The sequence below is a fragment of the Carcharhinus amblyrhynchos genome, unplaced genomic scaffold (genome assembly GCF_965287045.1).
Source record: "Carcharhinus amblyrhynchos unplaced genomic scaffold, sCarAmb.v2.hapA scaffold_799, whole genome shotgun sequence".
Taxonomy (NCBI): domain Eukaryota; kingdom Metazoa; phylum Chordata; class Chondrichthyes; order Carcharhiniformes; family Carcharhinidae; genus Carcharhinus; species Carcharhinus amblyrhynchos.
In genome coordinates this window covers 8,005-32,500 of record NW_027650539.1, presented here as the reverse complement: position 1 = coordinate 32,500, position 24,496 = coordinate 8,005, and the positions used below count along the sequence as shown (strand labels likewise).

Here is a 24,496-nt window from a genome sequence, read left to right as displayed (position 1 = left end):
TTCGGAGAACGTCACCTCACTCCCTCCCGGTTTCTGCCTCCAGTTGCCAGCTCACACACTCCCCTCCCAGGCAGGATGTCCCGGGTTCAAATCCTACTCCAGACGGCCAAGTACAAAATCTAGACCGAGGCAGCGCTTCTCCGCCTTTCAGATCTGCGACCGAGGCCACACCTGCCCCTTATTTTTTAAAAGAGTGAGCCCGAGTTCTAGATTCTCCAACAGGAGGAAGCATGGGGTGCGATCCTCCAGCCGTTTACTGCCTGCACCGGCGAGGATGGAGAATCCCGCCTACAGGAGCGCCGGAAAATTGCAGACACTCTCTCCACATCCACCCTGTCAAATCCCCTCAGGATTTCAATTAAATTGTCTCTGAATTCCAGTGGATACAGGTCTAACCTGTCCAACCTTTCCTCATAAGGCAATCCACCCACTCCAGGTATTAGTCTGGTAAATCTTCCTTGAACTGCTTCCATTCTTTTTAGATCTTTGTTTAAACAAGGAGACCAACACTTTACACAATATTCCAAGTACACCCTACTCCAGGTGTGGTCTCCCCTGTACGACTGAAGCATAAGCTCCCTACTCTTGTGCTCAGTTCCCCTCACAATAAAACAGCAACATTCCGTTTGCTTTCCTAATTATTTCCTGAACCTGTACACCAGTCACTCACCATCCTGATTTGGAAATCTATCCTTCACTGTTCATCAAAATCCTGGGACTCTCACCCCAACTGCGCTGTGGATGTACTTACACCACCCGGACTGCGGCAGTTTCAGGGGAAAGTGGTGGTGAACTGCCTCCAAGGGGCAATTAGAGATGGGCAATAAATGCGGGATCTCATCAGCCAAACCCACGTTCCCCCTTAAAACACCAACACCCAACAACCGGGAGCTTAAACATGAGGCATTTGAGACAGGACCTGCCTCTCTCAGCCTCCAATGAGGAACTACTTCCGCGGGTTGCTTCCTCCGTGCCCCACACTCTCTGGCATGATGCCAATGCCACCCTCGGTGGGTGGAGACAAGAACTTGGCCGCCTGCCATCCACCAATGTCAACACAGCTATGGTTTAACACTCAAATTCACAGACACGAACTAGGGCAGATACAGCAGAGAGAGGGGATGGAAAAGCACTCACAATAGATCGGGAGGTCGAAGATCGGTGACGGAGAGAGGTCACGGGAGCTGGGTGGTGGCAGAGGCGGTTTGCTCTGCGGTGGATCAGGAAGGGTCTTCTCTTTCTTACATTCCTCCACGTTCGGCTTCTGTGTGGGACTGCAAGGCAGGAACAAAACTCAATTCAAACACAACGAACAAAGCATTTCAAACCCGACTCACAGAAATGTTAGGAAATCTCCTCTCTACACTGTCCCCCATCAAACACTCCCAGGACAGGTACAGCACGGGGTTAGATACAGAGTAAAGCTCCCTCTACACCGTCCCCCCCATCAAACACTCCCGGGACAGGTACAGCACGGGGTTAGATACAGAGTAAAGCTCCCTCTACACCGTCCCCCCCATCAAACACTCCCGGGACAGGTACAGCACGGGGTTAGATACAGAGTAAAGCTCCCTCTACACTGTCCCCCCATCAAAACACTCCCAGGACAGGTACAGCACGGGGTTAGATACAGAGTAAAGCTCCCTCTACACCGTCCCCCCCATCAAACACTCCCGGGACAGGTACAGCACGGGGTTAGATACAGAGTAAAGCTCCCTCTACACTGTCCCCCATCAAACACTCCCAGGACAGGTACAGCACAGGGTTAGATACAGAGTAAAGCTCCCTCTACACTGTCCCCCCATCAAACACTCCCAGGACAGGTACAGCACGGGGTTAGATACAGAGTAAAGCTCCCTCTACACTGTCCCCCCATCAAACACTCCCAGGACAGGTACAGCACAGGATTAGATACAGAGTAAAGCTCCTTCTACACTGTCCCCCATCAAACACTCCCAGGACAGGTACAGCACGGGGTTAGATACAGAGTAAAGCTCCCTCTACACTGTCACCATCAAACACTCCCAGGACAGGTACAGCACGGGGTTAGATACAGAGTAAAGCTCCATCTACACTGTCCCCATCAAACACTCCCAGGACAGGTACAGCACAGGGTTAGATACAGAGTAAAGCTCCCTCTACACTGTCCCCCCATCAAACACTCCCAGGACAGGTACAGCACGGGGTTAGATACAGAGTAAAGCTCCCTCTACACTGTCACCATCAAACACTCCCAGGACAGGTACAGCACAGGATTACATACAGAGTAAAGCTCCTTCTACACTGTCCCCCATCAAACACTCCCAGGACAGGTACAGCACAGGGTTAGATACAGAGTAAAGCTCCCTCTACACCGTCCCCCGCATCAAACACTCCCAGGACAGGTACAGCACGGGGTTAGATACAGAGTAAAGCTCCCTCTACACTGTCCCCCGCATCAAACACTCCCGGGACAGGTACAGCACGGGGTTAGATATAGAGTAAAGCTCCCTCTGCACTGTCCCCCATCAAACACTCCCAGGACAGGTACAGCACGGGGTTAGATACAGAGTAAAGCTCCCTCTACACTGTCCCCCGCATCAAACACTCCCGGGACAGGTACAGCACGGGGTTAGATATAGAGTAAAGCTCCCTCTGCACTGTCCCCCATCAAACACTCCCAGGACAGGTACAGCACGGGGTTAGATACAGAGTAAAGCTCCCTCTACACTGTCCCCCGCATCAAACACTCCCGGGACAGGTACAGCACGGGGTTAGATATAGAGTAAAGCTCCCTCTGCACTGTCCCCCATCAAACACTCCCAGGACAGGTACAGCACGGGGTTAGATACAGAGTAAAGCTCCCTCTGCACTGTCCCCCATCAAACACTCCCAGGACAGGTACAGCACGGGGTTAGATACAGAGTAAAGCTCTCTCTACACTGTCCCCCATCAAACACTCCCAGGACAGGTACAGCACGGGGTTAGATACAGAGTAAAGCTCCCTCTACACTGTCCCCCATCAAACACTCCCACGACAGGTACAGCACAGGGTTAGATACAGAGTAAAGCTCCCTCTACACTGTCCCCCCATCAAACACTCCCAGGACAGGTACAGCACGGGATTAGATACAGAGTAAAGCTCCCTCTACACTGTCCCCCATCAAACACTCCCACGACAGGTACAGCACGGGGTTAGATACAGAGTAAAGCTCCCTCTACACTGTCCCCCATCAAACACTCCCAGGACAGGTACAGCACAGGATTAGATACAGAGTAAAGCTCCTTCTACACTGTCCCCCATCAAACACTCCCAGGACAGGTACAGCACAGGGTTAGATACAGAGTAAAGCTCCCTCTACACTGTCCCCCCATCAAACACTCCCAGGACAGGTACAGCACGGGGTTAGATACAGAGTAAAACTCCCTCTACACTGTCCCCCATCAAACACTCCCAGGACAGGTACAGCACGGGGTTAGATACAGAGTAAAGCTCCCTCTACACTGTCCCCCCCATCAAACACTCCCAGGACAGGTACAGCACGGGGTTAGATACAGAGTAAAGCTCCCTCTACACTGTCCCCCCCATCAAACACTCCCAGGACAGGTACAGCACGGGGTTAGATACAGAGTAAAGCTCTCTCTACACTGTCCCCCCATCAAACACTCCCAGGACAGGTACAGCACGGGGTTAGATACAGAGTAAAGCTCCCTCTACACTGTCCTCCCATCAAACACTCCCAGGACAGGTACAGACGGGGTTAGATACAGAGTAAAACTCCCTCTACACTGTCCCCCCATCAAACACTCCCAGGACAGGTACAGCACGGGGTTAGATACAGAGTAAAGCTCTCTCTACACTGTCCCCCCATCAAACACTCCCAGGACAGGTACAGCACAGGGTTAGATACAGAGTAAAACTCCCTCTACACTGTCCCCCATCAAACACTCCCAGGACAGGTACAGCACAGGGTTAGATACAGGGTGTGGGACCGGGATACTTTGGCAGTCCCAGTGACAATGACATCATATGAGCACAGTGATTTCAAACTGTTCATATTTGAATAAACAGGGGAAATTTCTGATTCGTTTTTCACAAGGGAGTAACAGTTTCCACTTTCATTACTGAGAAAACTCAATGACAACAAGAAGCTTACAGAAAACTGACAAATGGGAAAATGATATTTAATATTCACAAAACGCATTCACACTTACTCTATTTCACTTTAGCTTCTCAATTCAAATCATAGAATCCCCCTCCATTCCCCCTCCCACACCCCCATGTACACTCTCCCCTATCACTGACTCTCCCCCCATTCCCCCTCCCACACCCCCATGTACACTCTCCCCTATCACTGACTCTACCCCCCCCATTCCCCCTCCCACACCCCCATGTACACTCTCCCCTATCACTGACTCTACCCCCCCATTCCCCCTCCCACACCCCCATGTACACTCTCCCCTATCACTGACTCTACCCCCCCATTTAATTTTGCATCAATAATTTTTATATCTAAAGTGAATGAAGAATAATCCTTTATAAATTAAACTGTAATAAAGGCAGGAATTGCTGGAAGTACTAGGCGGTACTGGTGGAGTGTTTAGCTGCAACCCTTCACCGGAATGGAGAGAAGGGAGAACTGGAATAAGCCAAAGGAGGCGATATCGAAGATCTAAATAAGAGGTTTGTGTCCAGATGGAGAGCAACTGACTTAAGGTTTTTGTGGGATTGAATAAAGAAACAATAGATGTGTCTAGATGAGGGGTTATTGGCAGGGTAGGTGGGCTGTTGAATGCAAAGCGAAGGGATCAAGGGGGGGGAACAAAACAAAAGGGCAGAAAACATGGGAGGCAGAGCTTCTGATCCCTTGTTATCCATGGTTCCCAAATCCTGCCATTCCTATCCTTTATTTTTACGGGGAAATGCCAGTCCCGCACTTCGGCCTTTAGAAGCCTCCCACATGCCAGAAGTGGATTTGCCCTCAAACAGACGCTCCCAATCCACATTCCCCAGTTCCTGTCTCATTTGGATGTCGTTGGCCCTCGCCCAGTTAAGCATCCGAGGGCCACTCTTCTCTGTATCCGTGGCTACCCAAAGTCTTCTGGAATTATGGTCGCCAAGCCCAAAATGCTCCCCCACTGAAACACCGATCCTCTGTTGTGGCTCATTCCCCAATACCAAACCTAGTACGGCCCCCCTATATGCCTTGACCCCCAGGGCGAGGTTCCAGAGAACTGGAGAATGGCCAATGTTATTCCCTTGTTTAAGAAAGGAAGCAGGGATGATCCAGGAAATTCTAGGCCAGTGAGCCTGATGTCAGGGGTGGGGAAGCTTCAGGAGAAGATACTGAGGGACATTTGGAGGAAAATGGACTAGTTAGTGATAGACAGCATGGTTTTGTGCGGGAAAGGTCATGTCTCACCATAGAACAGTACAGCACAGTACAGGCCCTTCGGCCCTCAATGTCCAAACCCAAGATCAAGCTATCCCACTCCCTATCATTCTGGAATGCTCCATGTGCCTATCCAATAACCGCTTGAAAGTTCCTAAAGTGTCCGAATCCACTATCACAGCAGGCAGTCCATTCCACACCCCAACCGCTCTCTGAGTGAAGAATCTACCTCGGACATCCCTCCTATATCTCCCACCATGAACCTTATAGTTATGCCCCCAGTAACAGCTACATCCACCTGAGGAAATAGTCTCTGCATGTCCACTCTATCCCCCTCATCACCTTATAAACCTCTATTAAGTCGCCTCTCATCCTCCTCCACTCTAAAGAGAAAAGCCCCAGCTCCCTCAACCTTTCCTCATAAGACCTACCATCCAAACCAGGCAGCATCCTGGTAAATCTCCTCTGCACTCTCTCCAATGCTTCCACATCCTTCTTATAGTGAGGTGACCAGAACTGAACACAATATTCCAAATGTGGTCTCACCAAGGCCCGGTATAGTTGCAGCATAACCCCACGGCTCTTAAACTCAAACCCCTTGTTAATAAACACTAACAAGCCTTCTTCACGGCTCTATCCACTTGAGTGGCAACCTTCAGAGATCTGTGGATATGAACCCCAAGATTTCTCTGTTCCTTCACATTCCTTAGAACCCTGCTGTAGACCCTGCAAACCGCATTCAAGTTTGTCCTACCAAAATGAATCACCTCGTATTTATCAGGGTTAAACTCCATCTGCCACTTTTCAGCCCAGCTCTGCATCCTATCAATGTCTCTTTGGAGCCTGCAAGAGCCCTCCACCTCATCCACTACTCCACCAATCTTGGTGTCATCAGCAAATTTACTAACCCACCCTTCAGCCCCCTCTTCCAAATCATTGATAAAAATCACAAATAGCAGAGGACCCAGCACTGATCCCTGTGGTACACCGCTGGGCTGGTAACTGGTCTCCAGTCTAAAAATTTTCCCTCCACCGCCACCCTCTGTCTTCTATGAGACAGCCAGTTACTTATCCAATTGGCCAAATTTCCTTCTATCCCACACCTCCTTATCTTCTTCATGAGCCTACCATGGGGAACCTTATCAAACGCCTTACTAAAATCCATGTACACGACATCAACTGCTCTATCTTCATCTACTCACTTAGTTACCTCCTCAAAGAATTCCATCAAATTTGTGAGGCAGGACTTACCCCTCACAAAACCGTGCTGACTATCCCGGATTAAACTGCATCTTTCCAAATGGTCATAAATCCTATCCCTCAGGACCTTTTCTATTAACTTACCGACCACCGAAGTAAGACTAACTAACCTATAATTACCAGGGTCATTCCTATTTCCTTTCTTGAACAGAGGAACAACATTCGCCACTCTCCAGTCCTCTGGCACAATCTCCGTGATGTGGGTATGCCGGCGTTGGACTGGCGTAAACACAGTAAAAAGTCTGACAACACCAGGTTTTAGTCCAACCTATTTATTTGATAATATTCTCACAAGCTTTCGAGGGGTTACCCATTCACCTGACGAAGAGGGTAACCCCTCGAAAGCTTGTGAGAATATTATCAAATAAATAGGTTGGACTAAAACCTGGTGTTGTCAGACTTTTTACAATCTCCGTGGACAGAGAGGGCCCAAAGATCAAAACTAAAGGCTCCACAATCTCATCCCTTGCCTCCCAAAGTATCCTAGGATGTATCCCATCTGGCCCAGGGGACTTATCGACCCTCAGGTTTTTCAAAATTGCTAATACATCTTCCCTCAGAACATCTACCTCCTCCATCCTATCAACCTGTATCACGCACTCATCCTCAAAAACATGGCCCCTCTCCTTAGTTAACACTGAAGAAAAGTATTCATTCAACGCCTCACCTATCTCTTCTGACTCTGTGTACCAACTTGTTTGAGTTTTGTGAAGAGGTGACAAAGATAAGGGGAGGACTGTGGGTGTGGTTTATATGGAGTTTACTAAGGTGTTTGACAAGGTCCCACATTGGCAGACTGGTGCAAAAACTAAAATCACGTGGGATTGGGGGTGGGCTGGATGGATACAGAACTGGCTTGGTTATAGAAGACAGAGAGTATCGGTGGAAAGATGTTTTTCAGAATGGAGATCTGTAGCTAGTGATGGGACCTCTGTTGTTTGTGGTATATATAAATGACCTAGAGGAAAATGTGGGGGGTCTGATTAGTAAATTTGTGGATGACATAAAGATTGGTGGAGTTGCTGATAGTGCCAGGGATTGTCAGAGGATACAACAGGATAGAGATAGATCGGGCACAGAAATGGCAGATGGAATTTAATCTGGACAAATGCAAGGTGATGCATTTTGGAGGATTAAATTTAGGTGTGAATTATACTGGAAATGGCAGAATCCTGAGGAACATTAACCTACAGAGGGATCTGGGCGTACAGGTCCACAGTTCCGTAAAAGTGGTAACACAGGTTGCCAAGGTGATTAAGAAGGCATACGGCACACTTGTCTTCATCAGCCGAGGCATTGAGTACAGGAGTTGGGAAATCATATTACAGCGAGATAAAACCTTGGTTAGACCACATTTGGAGTATTGCGTGCAGTTCTGGTCACCACACTACCAGAAGGATGTGGAAGCTTTGGAGAGAGTGCAGAGAAGGTTCACCAGGACGTTGGCTGTGAGGAGAGGTTGAATAAACTAAGATTGTTTTCAATGGAAAGATGGAGGCTGAGGGGGGGACCTGATAGAGGTCTACAAAATGATCAGAGGCACAGACAGGGTGGAAGTGTCAATTACAAGGGCGGGGGGCACAGGTTCAAGGTGAGAGGGGGAAAGTTTAAGGGGGATGTGTTGGAGGGAGGTTTTTCACACAGAGAGGGGTGGGTGCCTGGAACGCGCTGCCAGAGGGGGTGGGGGAAGGAGGCCCATTAGCAACATTTCAGGGGCATCTGGACGGGTACAAGAACAGGGAGGGTATAGAGGGATACGGACCGAGTAAGGGCAGAAGGGTTGTTTCAGTTTAGTTGGGGCATCATGATCGGCTCAGGCTTGGAGGGCCGAAGGGCCTGTTCTTGAGCTGTACTGTTCTTTGTTCTATCTAACAAATTGCTCTCCACCCGAGCTCCCTGGCTCTAAGGAAGTCCCAGTCAGTATGGAGGAAGTTAAAGGCACCCACCACAATAACCATGCTTTTTCCACACCTTTCCAGGATCTGATACACATCTGTTCCTCCGTCTCCTGCGGGCTGTTGGGAGATCACATTGCGATCTCACCCTCGCTATCCCTGAGCTCCATCCATAACGCCTCACTACGAGATCCCTCCAAATGTCTCTTCCCTCAACACAGCCATGACCTGCTCCCTAAATCAGTAATACAACTCTCTCTCACCCCTTCTGTCCCGTCTAAAACAACGATACCCCAGAACGTTAAGCTGCCAGTCCCATCTATGCTTTAACCGTGTCTCCGTTACGGCATCTCGCACAGGCTCCTTCTCCTCAATGTCAACGCTTCATTTAGTTATTCAATCGAAACAAAGTGCGATATAAAAAGAGAAAGAGGAACAGTTTCGACACGTCAAGGCTCAGATTTCTGCCCATGTCCTTTTCACAATTCCAAACTCTAATCCCACACATTTCTGAAAGATTCCATTACCATGATGCCCCACCTGGGTCAAATGTCTCCATAGTCCCTCGATTCCCTGAGAGATCATAGAGCCATAGAAACCCAACAGTACAGAAAGAGGCCATTAGGCCCATCGAGTCTGCACTGACCACAATCCCACCCAGGCCCTACCCCCTTATCCCTACACATTTACCCATTAATCCCTCTAACCTACGCATCTCAGGATACTAATGGGCAATTTAGCACGGCCAATCAACTCAACCTGCACATCTTTGGACTGTGGGAAGAAACCGGAGCACCCGGAGGAAACCCATGCAGACACGGGGAGAATGTGCAAACTCCACACAGACAGTGACCCGAGCCGGGAATTGAACCCGGGTCCCTGGAGGTGTGAAGCAGCAGTGCTAACCCACTGTGCTACCGTGCCACCTGTAATGTTAACTCTGCCGATCTCAGCTCTAAAACTATCCCAACGATGGAGCATCCTGAGCTTTCCACAGATTCAAAACCCTTTAGAACTTCTCCCTACCCCAGTCCAGAATGATTGGCTCTGAATACAGGAACCAAGATAGAGGGAGTTCACCTGTGCTGAGTTCCAAACGGCAAGGTTACGAGGGCCTCGAGCTTAATGCTAGGAGCATCATAGATAAGGCTGCTGAGTTAAGGGCAAGGATTGATGCATAGAAATGTGATACTGTTGCCATCTGAGAGATGTGGTTGAGGGAGGGGCTGGACTGGCAACTCAACATTCTGGGAATCTTCAGGCCAGACACAGGATGTGGTAAAAGAGGAGGAGTTATTTATTGCGTTATTCATTAAGGAGTAAATTACTGCAGTAAGGAGAGATGGTAATATTGGGAGGGTTTACAAACAAGGCTTTGTGGACAGAGCGTGGGAATAAAAGGGTGGAACCACATTACTGGGAGTTTATTCCACACCCCCAGAGAGTCAGCGGGCAATAAAGGAGGTAATATGTAGACAGTTCACAGAGGCATGTAAACTTACAGGGTAATCATATTAGGGGTTTCAACTTCCCCGACATTTATTGAGACAGTCATAGTGGGGAGTAGATTTCTTGAAATGTATTCAGGAGAGGCTTTTTATGTCAATATGTAGAAGGTCCAACGAGGGATGGTGCAGAGCTGGATCAAATTCTGGGGAACAAAGCCATGCAGGACTTCGAGGTGGCAGTGGGGGAGCATTTTAGTAATAGTGACCACAACATGGCGCAGTTCAAATTTGTTACGGGAAAAGATAGTCTGCAAAAATTGGTTTTGAATTGGGGGGGAGGAAGGCAGATTTTATAGGAATAAGGCAGGATCTGGCTAAAGGAGATTGGGAACAGCTTCTTGTGGGAAAATCTACAGCACAGCAGTACCAGCTTGTTCCCTTTAGGGGGAAATGTAGAAGCAACAAGCCCAGAGAACCCTGGATGTCTTAGAATACAGTAAAAAGTCTGACAACACCAGGTTTTAGTCCAACCTATTTATTTGATAATATTCTCACAAGCTTTCGAGGGGACAGCCTCTTCGCCCCTCGAAAGCTTGTGAGAATATTATCAAATAAATAGGTTGGACTAAAACCTGGTGTTGTCAGACTTTTTACTGTGTTTACGCCAGTCCAACGCCGGCATACCCACATCATGTCTTAGAATATTCAGGACTGGATAAAGAAGGTAGGACAGACTTTTACCAGGTATAAAGTGATCAAATCAATCTCCGTTTAGTGGAGTGTAGAAAGTGTAGAGGGAGCTTCGTAGAATCACAGAAACCCTACAGTGCAGAAGGAGGCCATTCGGTCCATCAAGTCTGCACCGACAACAATCCCTTCCAGGCCCTATCCCCATAACTCTGCCGATCTCAGCTCTAAAACTATCCCAACGATGGAGCATCCTGAGCTCTCCACAGATTCAAAACCCTTTAGAACTTCTCCCTACCCCAGTCCAGAATGATTGGCTCCGAACAAAGGAACCAAACCACATATTTACCCTGCTAACCACTGTAACCTATGCATCCCAGGATACTAAGGGACAACTTAGCACCTAACCCACACATTTTTGGATTGTGGAAGGAAACAGGAGCACCCAGAGGAATCCCACGCAGACACGGGGAGAATATGCAAATTCCACACTGACTTAAACATTTAGGAGAACAAAGAGGAGGCTTGTAAAAGCACTGGCAGATAAGTTTAGGGAGAATCGCAAGGTATTCTTCAGGTATATTAAGAGAAAAGAATAACCAGGGAAAGAGCGGGGCCCATTAGAGACTATGAGGGTAATCTCTTCGTGGAGTCGGAGGACAGATGTTAAGGTGTTAGATGAATAATTCATATCCGTCTACACTCGGAAACAGGAAGATGCAGGTATAGAATTGAGGGAGAGGGCTGTGAGGTGGGCACAGGGGTTGAGGAGCTATTAAAGATTCCGACCGGTTTGAAAGCGAGCAGATGCCCAGATCTGGAGGAGTTGTACCCCAGGCTGCTAGGGGAGGAAATTGCAGAGGCTTTGACCCAAACTTTTAATTCCTCTCTGGGTCCGGGGGATGTGCCAGAGGACAGCTAGTGTAGACAGACCAGTGAGTCTCACACCAGTAGTCGGGAAATTATTGGAGAAAATTCTGAAGCGGAGAAACTGTCTCCACTCAGAGAGGCAAGGTTTTGATCAGGAAGGTCATACCTAACGAGCTTTCCGAGGTGGTGATCAGGGTAGTGCAGTTGATGTAGTTTACACGGATTTCAGCAAAGCCTTTGACAAGGTCCCACATGGGAGAGTGGTAGAATGGGTCGTACATGGGATCCAGGGCAGCTCGCCAAACTGACTCCCAAACTAGTTTAATCTCAGGAAGCAGAGGGTGGTTGTGTGACTGGAGGCCGATATCTAGTGGTGTACCGCAGCGATCAGAGCGAGATTCCTTGTTTGTGGGAGAATGATAAGAATGTTTGCAGATTACACCCAGATTGGTCGGGTGGTGAAATAAGGGAATATTTAATGATTGGCGGGACACTGAGACGCTCAGAGGAACAGAGGGGTCTTGGGATGCTTGTCCGCAGCTCCCTGAAGACAGCAGAGCACCTTAATAGGCTCTGAACACAGGGTCTCCCACCCCGAAACCGCAGGGTCTCCCATCCACAGGGGCACACAGCCCACACTGCAGGGGCACAGACCCTGCACTGCAGGGTCCCTCACTCTGAGCTACAGGGGCCCACACCCCAGACCGCAGGGTCCCTCACTCTGAGCTACAGGGGCCCACACCCCACACTGCAGGGTCCCTCACTCTGAGCTGCAGGGTCCCACACTAAGCCGCAGGGGCACACACCCCAGACCGCAGGGTCCCTCACTCTGAGCTACAGGGGCCCACACCCAACACTGCAGGGTCCCAGACTCCGGACCCCAGGGTTCCGGACCCCGAGCCGCAGGGTCGCAGTCTCGGACACCAGGACCCCACCCAGTCTCTGGCGAGCTGTGTGAGCTTGGCCTGGAGTGGGAGTTGGAAGAGGGGACGTGGGAAGGTCAGGTTGTGCAGGAAGTTGGGCGGCTGCCCGGTTTCGTGAGGGAGGAGCCCTCGGTGGTCAGAAAGAACATTCCAGAGACAGAGGGGAGTAGGGAGAGGGAGGTGAACGCCACAGCAGATCATCCTCGACAGTGAATCCCCAACCGTGACTCGGTGGAAACATACCTCCAGATACAGGCAGCAAAACTGGATCCTCACTCAGTCCACACAGCTAAACATCTCCCTCAACTCCCAACTCCACTCAGCTCCCAAATATTGTCCCAAATTCCAGCTCCGACACAGGCGAGGGACAGGCAGGGCCAGCCTGGCGCGTCCTCCGGGTTGCTGGCCACTCCAGCGATTAGCAGAGAGTACAGCGACTTCCTGATTAGTGCGACTGAGGGGAAACAACTTCCTGAGGCAGATTTATAAACTTCAAAACTCCACACTGACAATCCTCACTCAGAGAGAGAGAGAGAGAGAGAGACGGAGAGCGAGGCTCCAACCGTTATCCAAATACCCCCCCACCCCACTGCACTGGGACAACAAGGACACGACAGGACCTTCTCACACAATAACCACCGCCGTCTGACAACAATGTGTGAAGAGACCGAATTGTGACGATGATAAATTTACACAGCACCCACCAGCAGGGCTTTCACACTAACCATACCCGTTCTCTTCACTCTACCCCCTTACTTTCTGCCATTTCGTCTGCCCCCCCCCCCCCCTCTCTCGCCAGCACCTCGCCCCCAAGTCTCAAACACCCTCCTTCGCGCGCTCGGGGTTCCCCCCCCCCCCCCCCCAACTCTCTATCCTGCCCCCTTCTCCCTCTCCCAAAAATACTTCACATTTTTTCCTTTGTTTTTCTCTCCCTCATCCATTCCATTAAACACATCAACATCACTCACCTACCTCAGCGAGTCCCACATTCTCCCCACTCCCCGTGGGAGCGAGTCCCACATTCTCCCCTCTCCCCGTGGGAGCGAGTCCCACATTCTCCCCACTCCCAGTGGGGCCTCAAGTTGACGCAGGGTGGGCGCTGGGAGAGAGAGCGGGGATGTGTTGTGATAGAGGTTTGCAAAGGTAAACAGACGAGGGTTTCAGTGGCGGTTGAGCTGAGACAGACACATCACAAGACTCGGGGGATGGACAACCTCCTCAACTCAAAAACACAGCTCAGCCCAGCTGCAACCTACTGGCCCAGTGCCCTCCCAGGGAAGGTGGACTTCAAATAGAGAGGGAGCAAGGGATTGGGATAGGGAGGGAGTGAGTGAGCAAGTGAAGGACGGATGGAGAGATGGAGGTCTAGGGACATAGGAGATAGCAGGAGGAGGCCATTTGGCCCTTCCAGCCTGTTCTGCCATTCATTAAGAACATTCCTGACTGTCCAACTCAATAGCCTAATCCTGGAAGGTGAATGGGATGCTGGTTAGGTGCATTGGCCATGCCTTGGAGGGAGTGCAGAGGAGGTTCACTAGGCTGATACCAGAGTTGAGGGGGTTGAGCTATGAGGAGAGGCTGAATAAACTAGGCTTGTACTCGTTAGAGTTTAGAAGAATGAGGGGAGATCTCATTGAGACGTATAAGATGATGAATGGGATGGATAGGATAGAGGTGGAGAGACTCTTCCCGCTCAAAAAAGACAGTAGGACTAGGGGGCACAGCCTCAAGATAAAGGGGGGGGCGGTTTAGAACGGAGTTGAGGAGGAACTTCTTCACTCAAAGGGTGGTGAATCTCTGGAATTCTCTGCCCGTTGAAGTGGTGGAGGCTGCCTCGCTAAATATTTTTAAGACGCGGGTTGATGGGTTTTTGATGAGAGAGGGGATTAAGGGTTATGGGGAGAGGGCGGGAAAGTGGAACTGAGCCACGACAGATCAGCCATGATCTTATTGAATGGCGGGGCAGGCTCGAAGGGCCAGATGGCCAACTCCTGCTCCTATTTCTTATGTTCTTATGCTTTCTCCCCATAACCTTTTGCCCCATTCGCCCCAAGTGCTATATCCAGCTGCCTCTGGAATACATTCAATGTTTTGGCATCAGCTACTTCCTGTGGGAATGAATTCCACAGGCTCACCACTCTTTGGGTGAAGAAATGTCTCCTCATCTCTGTCCTAAACCTCTCTGGTATAAGGGTGGCATGGTAGCACAGTGGGTTAGCACTGCTGCTTCACGGCTCCAGGGTCCTGGGTTCGATTCCCGGCTCAGGTCACTGTCTGTGTGGAGTTTGCACATTCTCCCCGTGTCTGCATGGGTTTCCTCCAGGTGCTCCGGTTCCCTCCCACAGTCCAAAGATGTGCGGGTTAGGTTGATTGGCCGTGCTAAAATTGCCCTTAATGTCCTGAGATGCGTAGGTTAGAGGGATTAGTGGGTAAATGTGTAGGGATATGGGGGTAGGGCCTGGGTGGGATTGTGGTCGGTGCAGACTTGATGGGCCGAAGGGCCTCTTTCTGTACTGTAGGGTTCTATGATTCTAAATGGTCTACCTGAATCCTCAGACTGTAACCCCTGGTTCTGGACTCCCCCCCGACTATCAGGAACATCTCCCCTGTCTAGTCCTGTTAGAATTTTATAAGTCTCTATGAGATCCCCCCCCTCATTGGTCTGAACTCCAGCGAAAATAATCCTAATCTAGTCAATCTCTCCTCATACATCAGTCCCTGGAATCAGCCTGGTAAACCTTCACTGCACTCCCTCGAGAGCAAGAACATCCTTCCTCAGAAAAGGAGACCAAAACTGTACACAATACTCTCCGTGTGTCCTCACCAAGGCCCTGTGTAATTGTAACAACACATCCCTGCTCCTGTACTCCAAACCTCTCACAATGAAAGGCCAACATACCATTTACCTTCTTTACCGCCTGCTGTACCTGCAATGCTTACCTTCAGTGACTGGTGCACAAGGACACCCAGATCCCTCTGCACACTCCCCTCTCCCAATTTACAGCCATTCAGGTAGTAATCTGCCTTCTTGTTTTTGCTTCCAAAGTGAATAACCTCACATTTATCCAAATTATTCTGCATCTGCCATTGATTAACCCACTCACCCAACCTGTCCAGATCATTCTGATGGATCTCTGTATCCTCGTCACAGTTCACCCTCCCACCCAACTCGGCATCATCTGCAAACTTTGAGACGTTGCATTTTGTTCCCTCATCCAAATCATTAATATATATTGTGAATAGCTGGGGTCCCAGCACCGATCCCTGTGGCACCCCCACTAGTTACTGCTGCCAGTTTGAAAAGCACCCATTTATTCCTACTCTTTGTTTCCTCTCTGCCAATCAGTTTTCTCTCCGTCTCAATTCACTTCCCCCAATCCCATGCACTTTAATTTTGAATGATAAAGTCTTGTGTGGGACTTTGCCAAACGTGGAGAGGGCGAGGGAGGGAGGGAGGGAGGGATGAGGGAGAGAGCGAGGGATGGACGAGGGAGAGAGGGAGGGAGGGAGGGAGCGAGGGAGGGATGAGGGAGAGAGCAAGGGAGGGAGGGAGGGAGGGAGCGAGGGAGGGATGGAGGGAGAGAGCGAGGGAGGGATGGAGGGAGAGAGAGAGCGAGGGAGGGAGGGAGAGAGAGAGAGAGAGAGAGAGCGAGGGAGGGAGCGAGGGAGGGAGAGAGCGAGCGAGGGAGGGAGAGAGCGAGCGAGGGAGGGAGAGAGCGAGCGAGGGAGGGAGAGAGCGAGCGAGGGAGGGAGAGAGCGAGCGAGCGAGGGAGGGAGGGGAGAGAGCGAGGGAGGGAGAGAGCAAGGGAGGGAGGGAGGAAGGGAGGGAGAGAGCGAGGGAGGGAGAGAGCGAGGGAGAGAGCGAGGGAGGGAGAGAGCAAGGGAGGGAGGGAGGGAGGGAGGGAGAGAGCGAGGGAGGGAGGGAGGGAGGGAGGGAGGGATGAGGGAAGGAGGGAAGGAGGGAGGAAAGACATGGACATGAACCCAACTGTTCCTTTGTTGATAAGAGACCTCCCTCTCTAAGCCAGCCACACGCCCTCATCACTTACTGTCTCCGCAGCAGTCTGTCGGGGCAGGAGGATGATTCTCCAGCGAGGTTACAATCCCCCCCCCACTGCCCTGTCCAATACTCCCCCAGGGTAACAGTCAGACAGGTGCACCTGCCCCAGCTCGAGCGCACACACACACACACGCACACACACACACAGACACGGACAGGTACCTCACCTGCAGACAAAGAGAGAGGCGGAGCCCCCAGCACCAACAGGTAATAGGCACTTCTTAAAAGGGGCACGCCACAACATATTACACCAGGGGTGGGCCCCACTGAAAAAAGCCACAAGCACCTGCCCTTAAATGGAGTTAAATGTCTCAACACATCACACCTGACTTGACACGAAAGGTGATAATGGGTCAGGAAAGCAGGAACGAGACCAAGAGGAGGGTTCTGTGGGATATATTTGAGGAGGAGGGAGTGGGGAGGTTGATGGAGAGAATTCCAGAGCTCAGGGTCCAGGCTGCCAATGGTGGAGTGATTGAAACCAGGCAGCGCCGCACTGTCAGAGGGTCGGTGCCGAGGGAGCGCCGCACTGTCAGAGGGTCAGTGCCGAGGGAGCGCCGCACTGTCAGAGGGTCAGTGCCGAGGGAGCGCCGCACTGTCAGAGGGTCAGTGCTGAAGGAGTGCTGCACTGTCAGAGGGTCAGTGCTGAAGGAGTGCCGCACTGTCAGAGGGTCAGTGCCGAGGGAGTGCCGCACTGTCAGAGGGTCAGTGCTGAAGGAGTGCCGCACTGTCAGAGGGTCAGTGCTGAAGGAGTGCCGCACTGTCAGAGGGTCAGTGCTGCTATGTGCAAATTTGCTGCTACATTTAGAATCATAGAATCCTACAGTGCAGAAGGAGGCCATTCGGCCCATCGAGTCTGCGCTGACAACAATCCCACCCCAGCCCTATCTCTGTAACCCCACATATTTATCCTGTTAATCCTCCTTACACTAAGGGGCAATTTATCACAGCCAATCAGCCTAACCTGTACATCTCTGGACTGTGGGAGGAAACCGGAGCACCTGGAGGAAACCCATGCAGACACGGGGAGAATGTGCAAACTCCGTACAGACAGTGACCCAAGCCGGGAATTGAACCTGGGTCCCTGCCGCTGTGAGGCAGCAGTGCCAATCACTGTGCCGTCCCTGTTAATCACAACAGCAGCAAGACTGACAACGTGTTCCAGTGTTTGTGGAGAGCTGTGGAAGGTTTGAAAGTCATAAAGAGTGCGAGAGAGAGAAAGGCAAATTTCCTTTTCAATCAATATCACAGAATTGTGCAGCAGCGAAGGAGGCCATTCAGCCCATCGTGACTGGGCTGCCTCTTTGAAAAGAATCGATCCAATTCGCCTGGCTTCCCCCACAGCTCTGCAAATGAGTTTTGTCTCTGACAGTCTTTACCCAATCCCCCTTCTGAAAGTTATTATTGAATCTGCTTCCACTGTCCTTTCAGAATGTGCCTTCCAGATCACATCACTGCGTGACATTGCAAAATAGTCTCACTTCCCCCTCTGGGTTCCTTTACTGATTGTCTTCAATCTGTGTTCCTCTGGTTCCCCACCCTCTTTGCCACTGGAAACACGTTCTCTTTACTTACTCCATCCAGAGCTCCTCCTCCATTATTCTGAACAGCTCAGTTAAACACCCCCCCATTCCCCTGTCTTTCATTACTCTGCTCTGAGGAGACCAACCCCAGTCTCTCCGCATTATCTGGAGTCTCTCTAGGTAAAGAGAATGGCACATTTCCACATCAGAACTTTAGAACAATTTTTTTAGAAATATCATTATTTTGCCTTCTTGAGGACACAGAGTAAAGGCCATTTAACTCTACGATGTGGAGATACCAGCATTGGACTGGGGTAAACACAGTAAGAAGTCTCACAACACCAGGTTAAAGTCCAACAGGTTTATTTGGCAGTACAAGCCCTCGGAGTCCCAAGCTCCCTCAACCGTGAATGAGGACTTGTGTTCACAAACAGGGCATTTACAGACACACACTCAATTTACAAGATATCGGTTGGAATGCAAGTATTAATTAATTAAGATTCACATTCCAATCATTATCTTGTCCACCAGGTACACGGCACATACTCTTGCAACTCGGCCAACGTTGTCTACCTGATACATGATGTGGATGTGCCAGCGTTGGACTGGCGTAAACACAGTAAACAGTCTGACAACACCAGGTTTTAGTCCAACCGATTTATTTGATAGTAAACTCACAAGCTCAAAACCTCGAAAGCTTGTGCGTTTACTATCAAATAAATCGGTTGGACTAAAACCTGGTGTTGTCAGACTTTTTACTGTGTTTACCTGATACGCTGCAGGAAAGGATGCCCTGAGGCATGGTACATTGGGGAGACCATGCAGACGCTATGACACGGGTGAATGAACACCGCTCGACAATCACCAGGCAAGGGCGTTCCCTTCCTGTTGGGGAACACTTCACAGGTCATGAGCATTCGGCCTCTGATCTTCGGGTAAGCATTCTCCAAGGCGGCCTTCACGACACACGACAGCGCAGAGTCGCTGGACAGAGACTGATAGCCAAGTTCCGCACACATGAGGACGGTCTCAACAGGGATCTTGGGTTCATGTCACACTATCTGTAACCCCCGTGACTTGCCTGGGTTTGCAAAATCTCACTAACTGTCCTGTCTGGAGACAATACACATCTCTGTAAACTGTGCTTAACCCTCTCTCTGCTCACATTGTCTGTACCTTTAAGACTCGATTACCTGTAAAGGCTCGCATTCCAACCATTACCTTGTAAATTGAGTTTGTCTCTTTCTATGCCCTGTTTGTGAACACAAGACCTCATTCACCTGATGAAGGAACTGGAGGCTCCGAAACTTTAACCTGATGTTGTGAGAGTTTAACCTGGTGACGTGAGACATCTTACTGAATTTAACTCCAACCAGCAGGTGTCAGTATTGTGCACAGGTACCTGCAAAGCCTGGACGACTAGGCCCGGTCAACCCACAGGAAGGCGAGAGGCTGAAATATCTTCAGCAAGTGCAGCCAAAGCAATAAAGAAAACCCTTCTCTTTCCATCTATCACTGCCCCTTCCCCTTCACACGTCCCCTTCGCTCCAACATCAAACAAAACGGAGCTCAAACAAAACACAACCTTCTTGCTCTCCTACTAATAAAAGTCAGGATGCACACGCTTTATTAACCACTCCCTCTACCTGCCCTGCCAGGATCGAGAGCCCTGAAGGTTACATTGCCCGCTTGGTTCCAGAGCTAATGATCTCTCGTCTGGGCTGCAGAGGGACTTGGAGTGGGAGTGGGCAAGATCCAGTTATCGTGGTCCACATAAGTACCAATGATATAGTTGCAAAGAAGCTCTACTGAGGGAAGTAGAAGGAGCTCGGGGATAAATTAAAGAGCAGAGCCACAGAGGTGAGAATCTCTCATCACCACCTGAGGGGAAAGAGGCGAATGGGTGGCCCAAGGGTTGGTGTGGGAGAAATGGGTTTGAGTCCATGGGGATTTCCACTCAGAGAGGCAAAGCTTGGTCAGGGAGAGTCGGCATGGGGTCTTCAGCGGGAGGTCACATAAGAACATAAGAAATAGGAGCAGGAGTAGGCCATCTAGCCCTTCGAGCCTGCCCCGCCATTCAATAAGATCATGGCTGATCTGTCGTGGCTCAGTTCCACATTCCCGCCCTCTCCCCATAACCCTTAATCCCCTCTCTTATCAAAAATCGGATTGAATTTTTTTGAGGAGGCGAGCAGGTGTGTAGATGAGGGTGGTGCAGTCGATGTAGTTTATGTGGATTTCAGCCAAGCCTTTGACAAGGTCCCACATGGGAGTCTTGTAAAGAAGTTAAATTCACAGGGGATACAGGGCCATTTGATAAAGTGGATTCAACATTGCCTCAATTGTAGGAGACAGAGGGTGACGAGAGAAGGCTGCGTTAGTGACCGGAAACCAGTGTCCAGCGGCGTACCCCAGGGACCTGTGCTGGACCCCACATTACTCATCATTTACATAAATGACTATGTGGGGGGTAGGGTTAGTGAGTTTGTGGGTGACACAAAGATTGTCCAGGTGGTTAACACTGAGGCGGAGAGTTTCAGGCTACGAGACGATACAGACGGAACGGTCAAGTGGGCAGATCAGTGGCAGATGGAAATTTAACCCTGGGAAGTGTGAGGTGATCCACTTTGGAAGGAGTAATTTGACAAGAAAGTACTCAGTGAATGTTTGGAATAATTAGGACAGTGGAAAGGACCAGATAATGAGAGGAAAGGTCAGATGGAGTTTAATTTAGACATATGTGAGGTGATGCATTTTGGTAGATCGAACCAGGGCAGGACTTACTCAGTTAATGGTAAGGCGTTGGGGAGAGTTACAGAACAGAGAGATCTAGGGGTACAGGTTCATAGTTCCTTGGAAAGTGGAGTCACAGTGATGAATAAGGCATTCAGCTTGGTTTCATTGGTCAGAACATTGAATACAGGAGTTGGGACGTCTTGTTGAAGTTGTACAAGACATTGGCATGGCCACACTTGGAATACTGTGCGCAATTCCGGTCACCCTATTACAGAGAGGATTAGAGAAAGTGCCCTGGAGATAAACAAACATTATTATATAGGAATGAGGACAGACCTGGCCCTAGTGGGCAGGAAGGCTAAACGGTCGGACAGCTGATGATCAGTGGCAGTTGGTTACGGAGATACTCAATTCATCCTGATAGAGGGTGAGGGGCAAACTCAAGTCCACAAGATTATGAGGGGCAGAGTGGATAGTGTGAAGCATTTTCCCAGGATGGAAGAGTCAATTACTCGGGGGCACAGGTTTAAGATGCGAGGGGCAAGGTTTAAAGGAGATGTACGAGGCAAGGTTTTTTTACACAGAGGGTGGTGGGTGCCTGGAACTCATTCCCAGGAGAGGCAGCAGAAGCAGATACGATAGTGAGTTTTAAGGGGCGTCTGGACAAATACATGAATAGGATGGGAATAGAGGGATATGGTCCCCGGAAGGGTAGGGGGTTTTAGTTCAGTCGGGCAGCATGGTCGGTGCAGGCTCGGAGGGCCGAAGGGCCTGTTCCTGTGCTGTAATTTTCTCAGTTCTTTGTAAAATACATTTCGGAGAGGAAGGAAGATTGTAAGAGCAGGAGGAACATTCATAGCTTAGCAACGAGGTTAAAGACAACATAAAGACAAAAACTAAGGCATTACCATATTGTAAAGGCCAGTGACAGGCTGGAAGATTGGGAAACTTTTTTTTAAGACCAACAAATCGTTACTAAAAAAGTAACAGGAGTAAAGGAAATTATGAAAGAAAACTAGCCCAAAATATTTAAAAAATGGATAGGTTCTGTGAGTGGCCAAAATGTGGCAGATGGAGTTTAAACAGGGATCAGCGTGAGGTTATCCATTTTGGTTGTAGGAATTAAAAGGAAACTTCTTATCCAAGTGGAGAGAGAATTCAGAATGCAGAGGGATCTGGGTGTCCTTGCGCATGAATGACAGGAAGTTAGTCTGCAGCCGGGTAATAAGGAGAGCCAATGGAATTTTGTCCTTCACTACTATTGGAATTGAGTAGAAGGGTAGAGAAGTGTTGTTACAGCTGTACAGGGCATTGACCAATCCACATCTGTAATCCCTGGCACCAGACTCCCAAAGCAACCGTTTCACTCCAGGTTTGGTCACAGCAGGAGACTCCAGGAGGGCAGTTTTTGGGATGTCCTCAAAGCATCTCTGAGAAGTCAAACATTCCCCCTGGCACGGAACACATTGGGACGCTTTATCAGTAACACGCGGACTGGAATTCCAGGGTTCGGAGAGAACACCAGCCTCACCAGCCCCACCTGCCCCGCACCAGACAGAGTGTGTGGACCGTACAGTATCAGTCATCTCTGAACCCATCAAAGCAGAGTGAAAACAACTCACCCTTCAAGCCGGGGATAAGGTCCGGGGAGGAGGGAAAAGACCCCGTAGCCAAAATTCTAAAGAGAAACAGAGGGAGTTCTCCCTGTCTGCTGTCCATCCCTCAGTCACCATCACTGAAACACATCCTCCCATCACATCACCGTTTGTGGGATCTTGCTGTGTGCAAATTGACCACCTGACATCACATGAGTGACTCCATATCATAGAATCCTGACAGGACAGATGGAGGCCACTCAGCCCATCGAGTCTGCACCGACCACAGCCCCACCCAGGCCCCTCTCCCGCAACCGCACACATTTACCCCGCTTATCCCCCTGACACTTAGGGGCAATTTATCACGGCCAATCCACCTAACCCGCACATCTTCAGACTGTGGGAGGAAACCGGAGCACCCGGAGGAAACCCACGCAGACACGGGGAGAACATGCAGACTCCACACGGACAGCGACCCGAGCCGGGAATCGAACCCAGGACCCTGGCGCTGTGAGGCAGCAGTGCTAACCACCGTGCCACCGTGCCTCACATAAACTCAGTGGCGTCCACAGCTTTGGAATGTTCCCCGGTCGATTAGATTGTAGTTGATTTGCAACACAACTCCATTAACCCCACCGAGGGAGCGAGAGCGGAGGAGGGAGAGCAGCGGAGGGGGAGAGGGGGGGAGCGGCGGAGGGGAGGCAGGGCAGGGGGAGTACAAGGAGCAGTGCGAGAGACAGAGAGATGGGGAGGAACACAGAGAGAGTGAGACAGGGAGAGAGAGAGAGAGAAAGAGAGGGACAAAGGGAGAGAGAGGGGGAGAGAGGAGGACAGAGGCTGATAGAGAGAACTAGGGAGAGATGGTCTGAGAGAGACAGAGAGAGGGAGGAAAAAAAGAGGTGGGGGGGGAGAGAGAGAGAGAGAGAGAGAGAGTGTAATAGTGCTGGCAGTGGAGGAAAGCGATTGGGAGTCAGCGGTGGTTTGAGGATGGCGATTGAGTTACACGAGTGTCTCCGAGTGCGGAGGGAGTGTCACGCTGAGGAACTCACCTGGAATCTGCCGGAGGGATCTGTCTGGCCAGGGGCCGCACGGGAAGCGGCGGCAGAAGCGGCTTGGTCGCCGCGGGGATATCCTGTCGCGGCGGAGGCACGGGAAGATCCCGCCGAGGTGCCTCGCGCGGTACGACGACCGGCACCTGGGGCGAGGGGGAGCCGCCACCGCCCGTGGGCTGCAGGGCTGGCTTAGAGCGGGGGCGGGGAACGGGGGTTAACCTCTCGGGGGGGCGGCCAGGGGTCTGCCTGGGGGGGATGGGCGGGAGTGGCTTCTCCAATGGGCTTTGGGCGTTGGAGGCAGGGAGCTGGTTGCAGGGGTAGATGTTCCTCTTCTTGGGAATTGGTTTCCCTGGTGGCTCCGGTGGGGGGTCAGGGGTCAGGGGGCCCCGGCGTGGGGAGTCAGGGGTCAGGGGGCCCTGGTGAGCCTTGGTCAGAGCGGAGAGAATCCGTTTGCGATGGCCAGGGAGGAAGATTCCAATCCGCGAGAGGTCCTCATTGCAGATCCCCCAGCAGTCGGACACTTGCTGGTAATGATTGAGTGTGAAGTGATCCGTGTACTGTTCCAGATGAATGAGGCCCAGCCAATCCCCGATACTCATCGCACCTTCTTCACACAACATGGCGTCCCAACTCACACCTCAGTCCATGGCCAAGAGCTCACGTTCCTTCAGCTGGGATCTCAGAGCCTCCTGCAACCGAGAAGAAAAACGCATCCAGGATCACCAGGGTTCAAGTTACATCTATTTACTCGTGTCACAGGTGGGCTGACATTAACACCGCAATGAAGTTACTGTGAAAATTCCCCACTCCGGCGCCCGTTCGGGTACACCGAGGGAGAATTCAGCACGGCCAACCCACCCTAACCAGCTCATCTTTCGGACTGCGGGAGGAAACCCACGCAGACACGGGGAGAATGTGCAGACTCCACACAAACAGTGACCCAAACCGGGAATCGAGCTCGGATCCCTGGCACTGTGAGGCAACAGTGCTAACCACCATACCACCCACAACATGACAAATCACACAACACAAGAGACCATTCGGCCCACCATCGCTATCCCAGCTCTTTGACTGG

The 24,496-nt window shown here is 50.7% G+C and overlaps 1 protein-coding gene across 1 annotated transcript in view; it reads right to left on the bottom strand.

Moving 5' to 3' along the window:
* LOC145340138 (arf-GAP with Rho-GAP domain, ANK repeat and PH domain-containing protein 1-like) overlaps nt 1-24,106 on the bottom strand; it is a gene marked incomplete at its 3' end in the record, with an annotated part of 57,090 nt that extends 32,984 nt beyond the window's left edge. The window contains exons 1-2 of the mRNA XM_080184565.1: nt 23,419-24,106; nt 1,138-1,274 (exon numbers count right to left, since the gene is read on the bottom strand). Coding sequence (XP_080040691.1) covers nt 1,138-1,274; nt 23,419-24,041 — 760 coding nt within the window. The remainder of the gene's footprint in view (nt 1-1,137; nt 1,275-23,418) is intronic.
* Between the last annotated feature and the right edge of the window lie 390 nt (nt 24,107-24,496).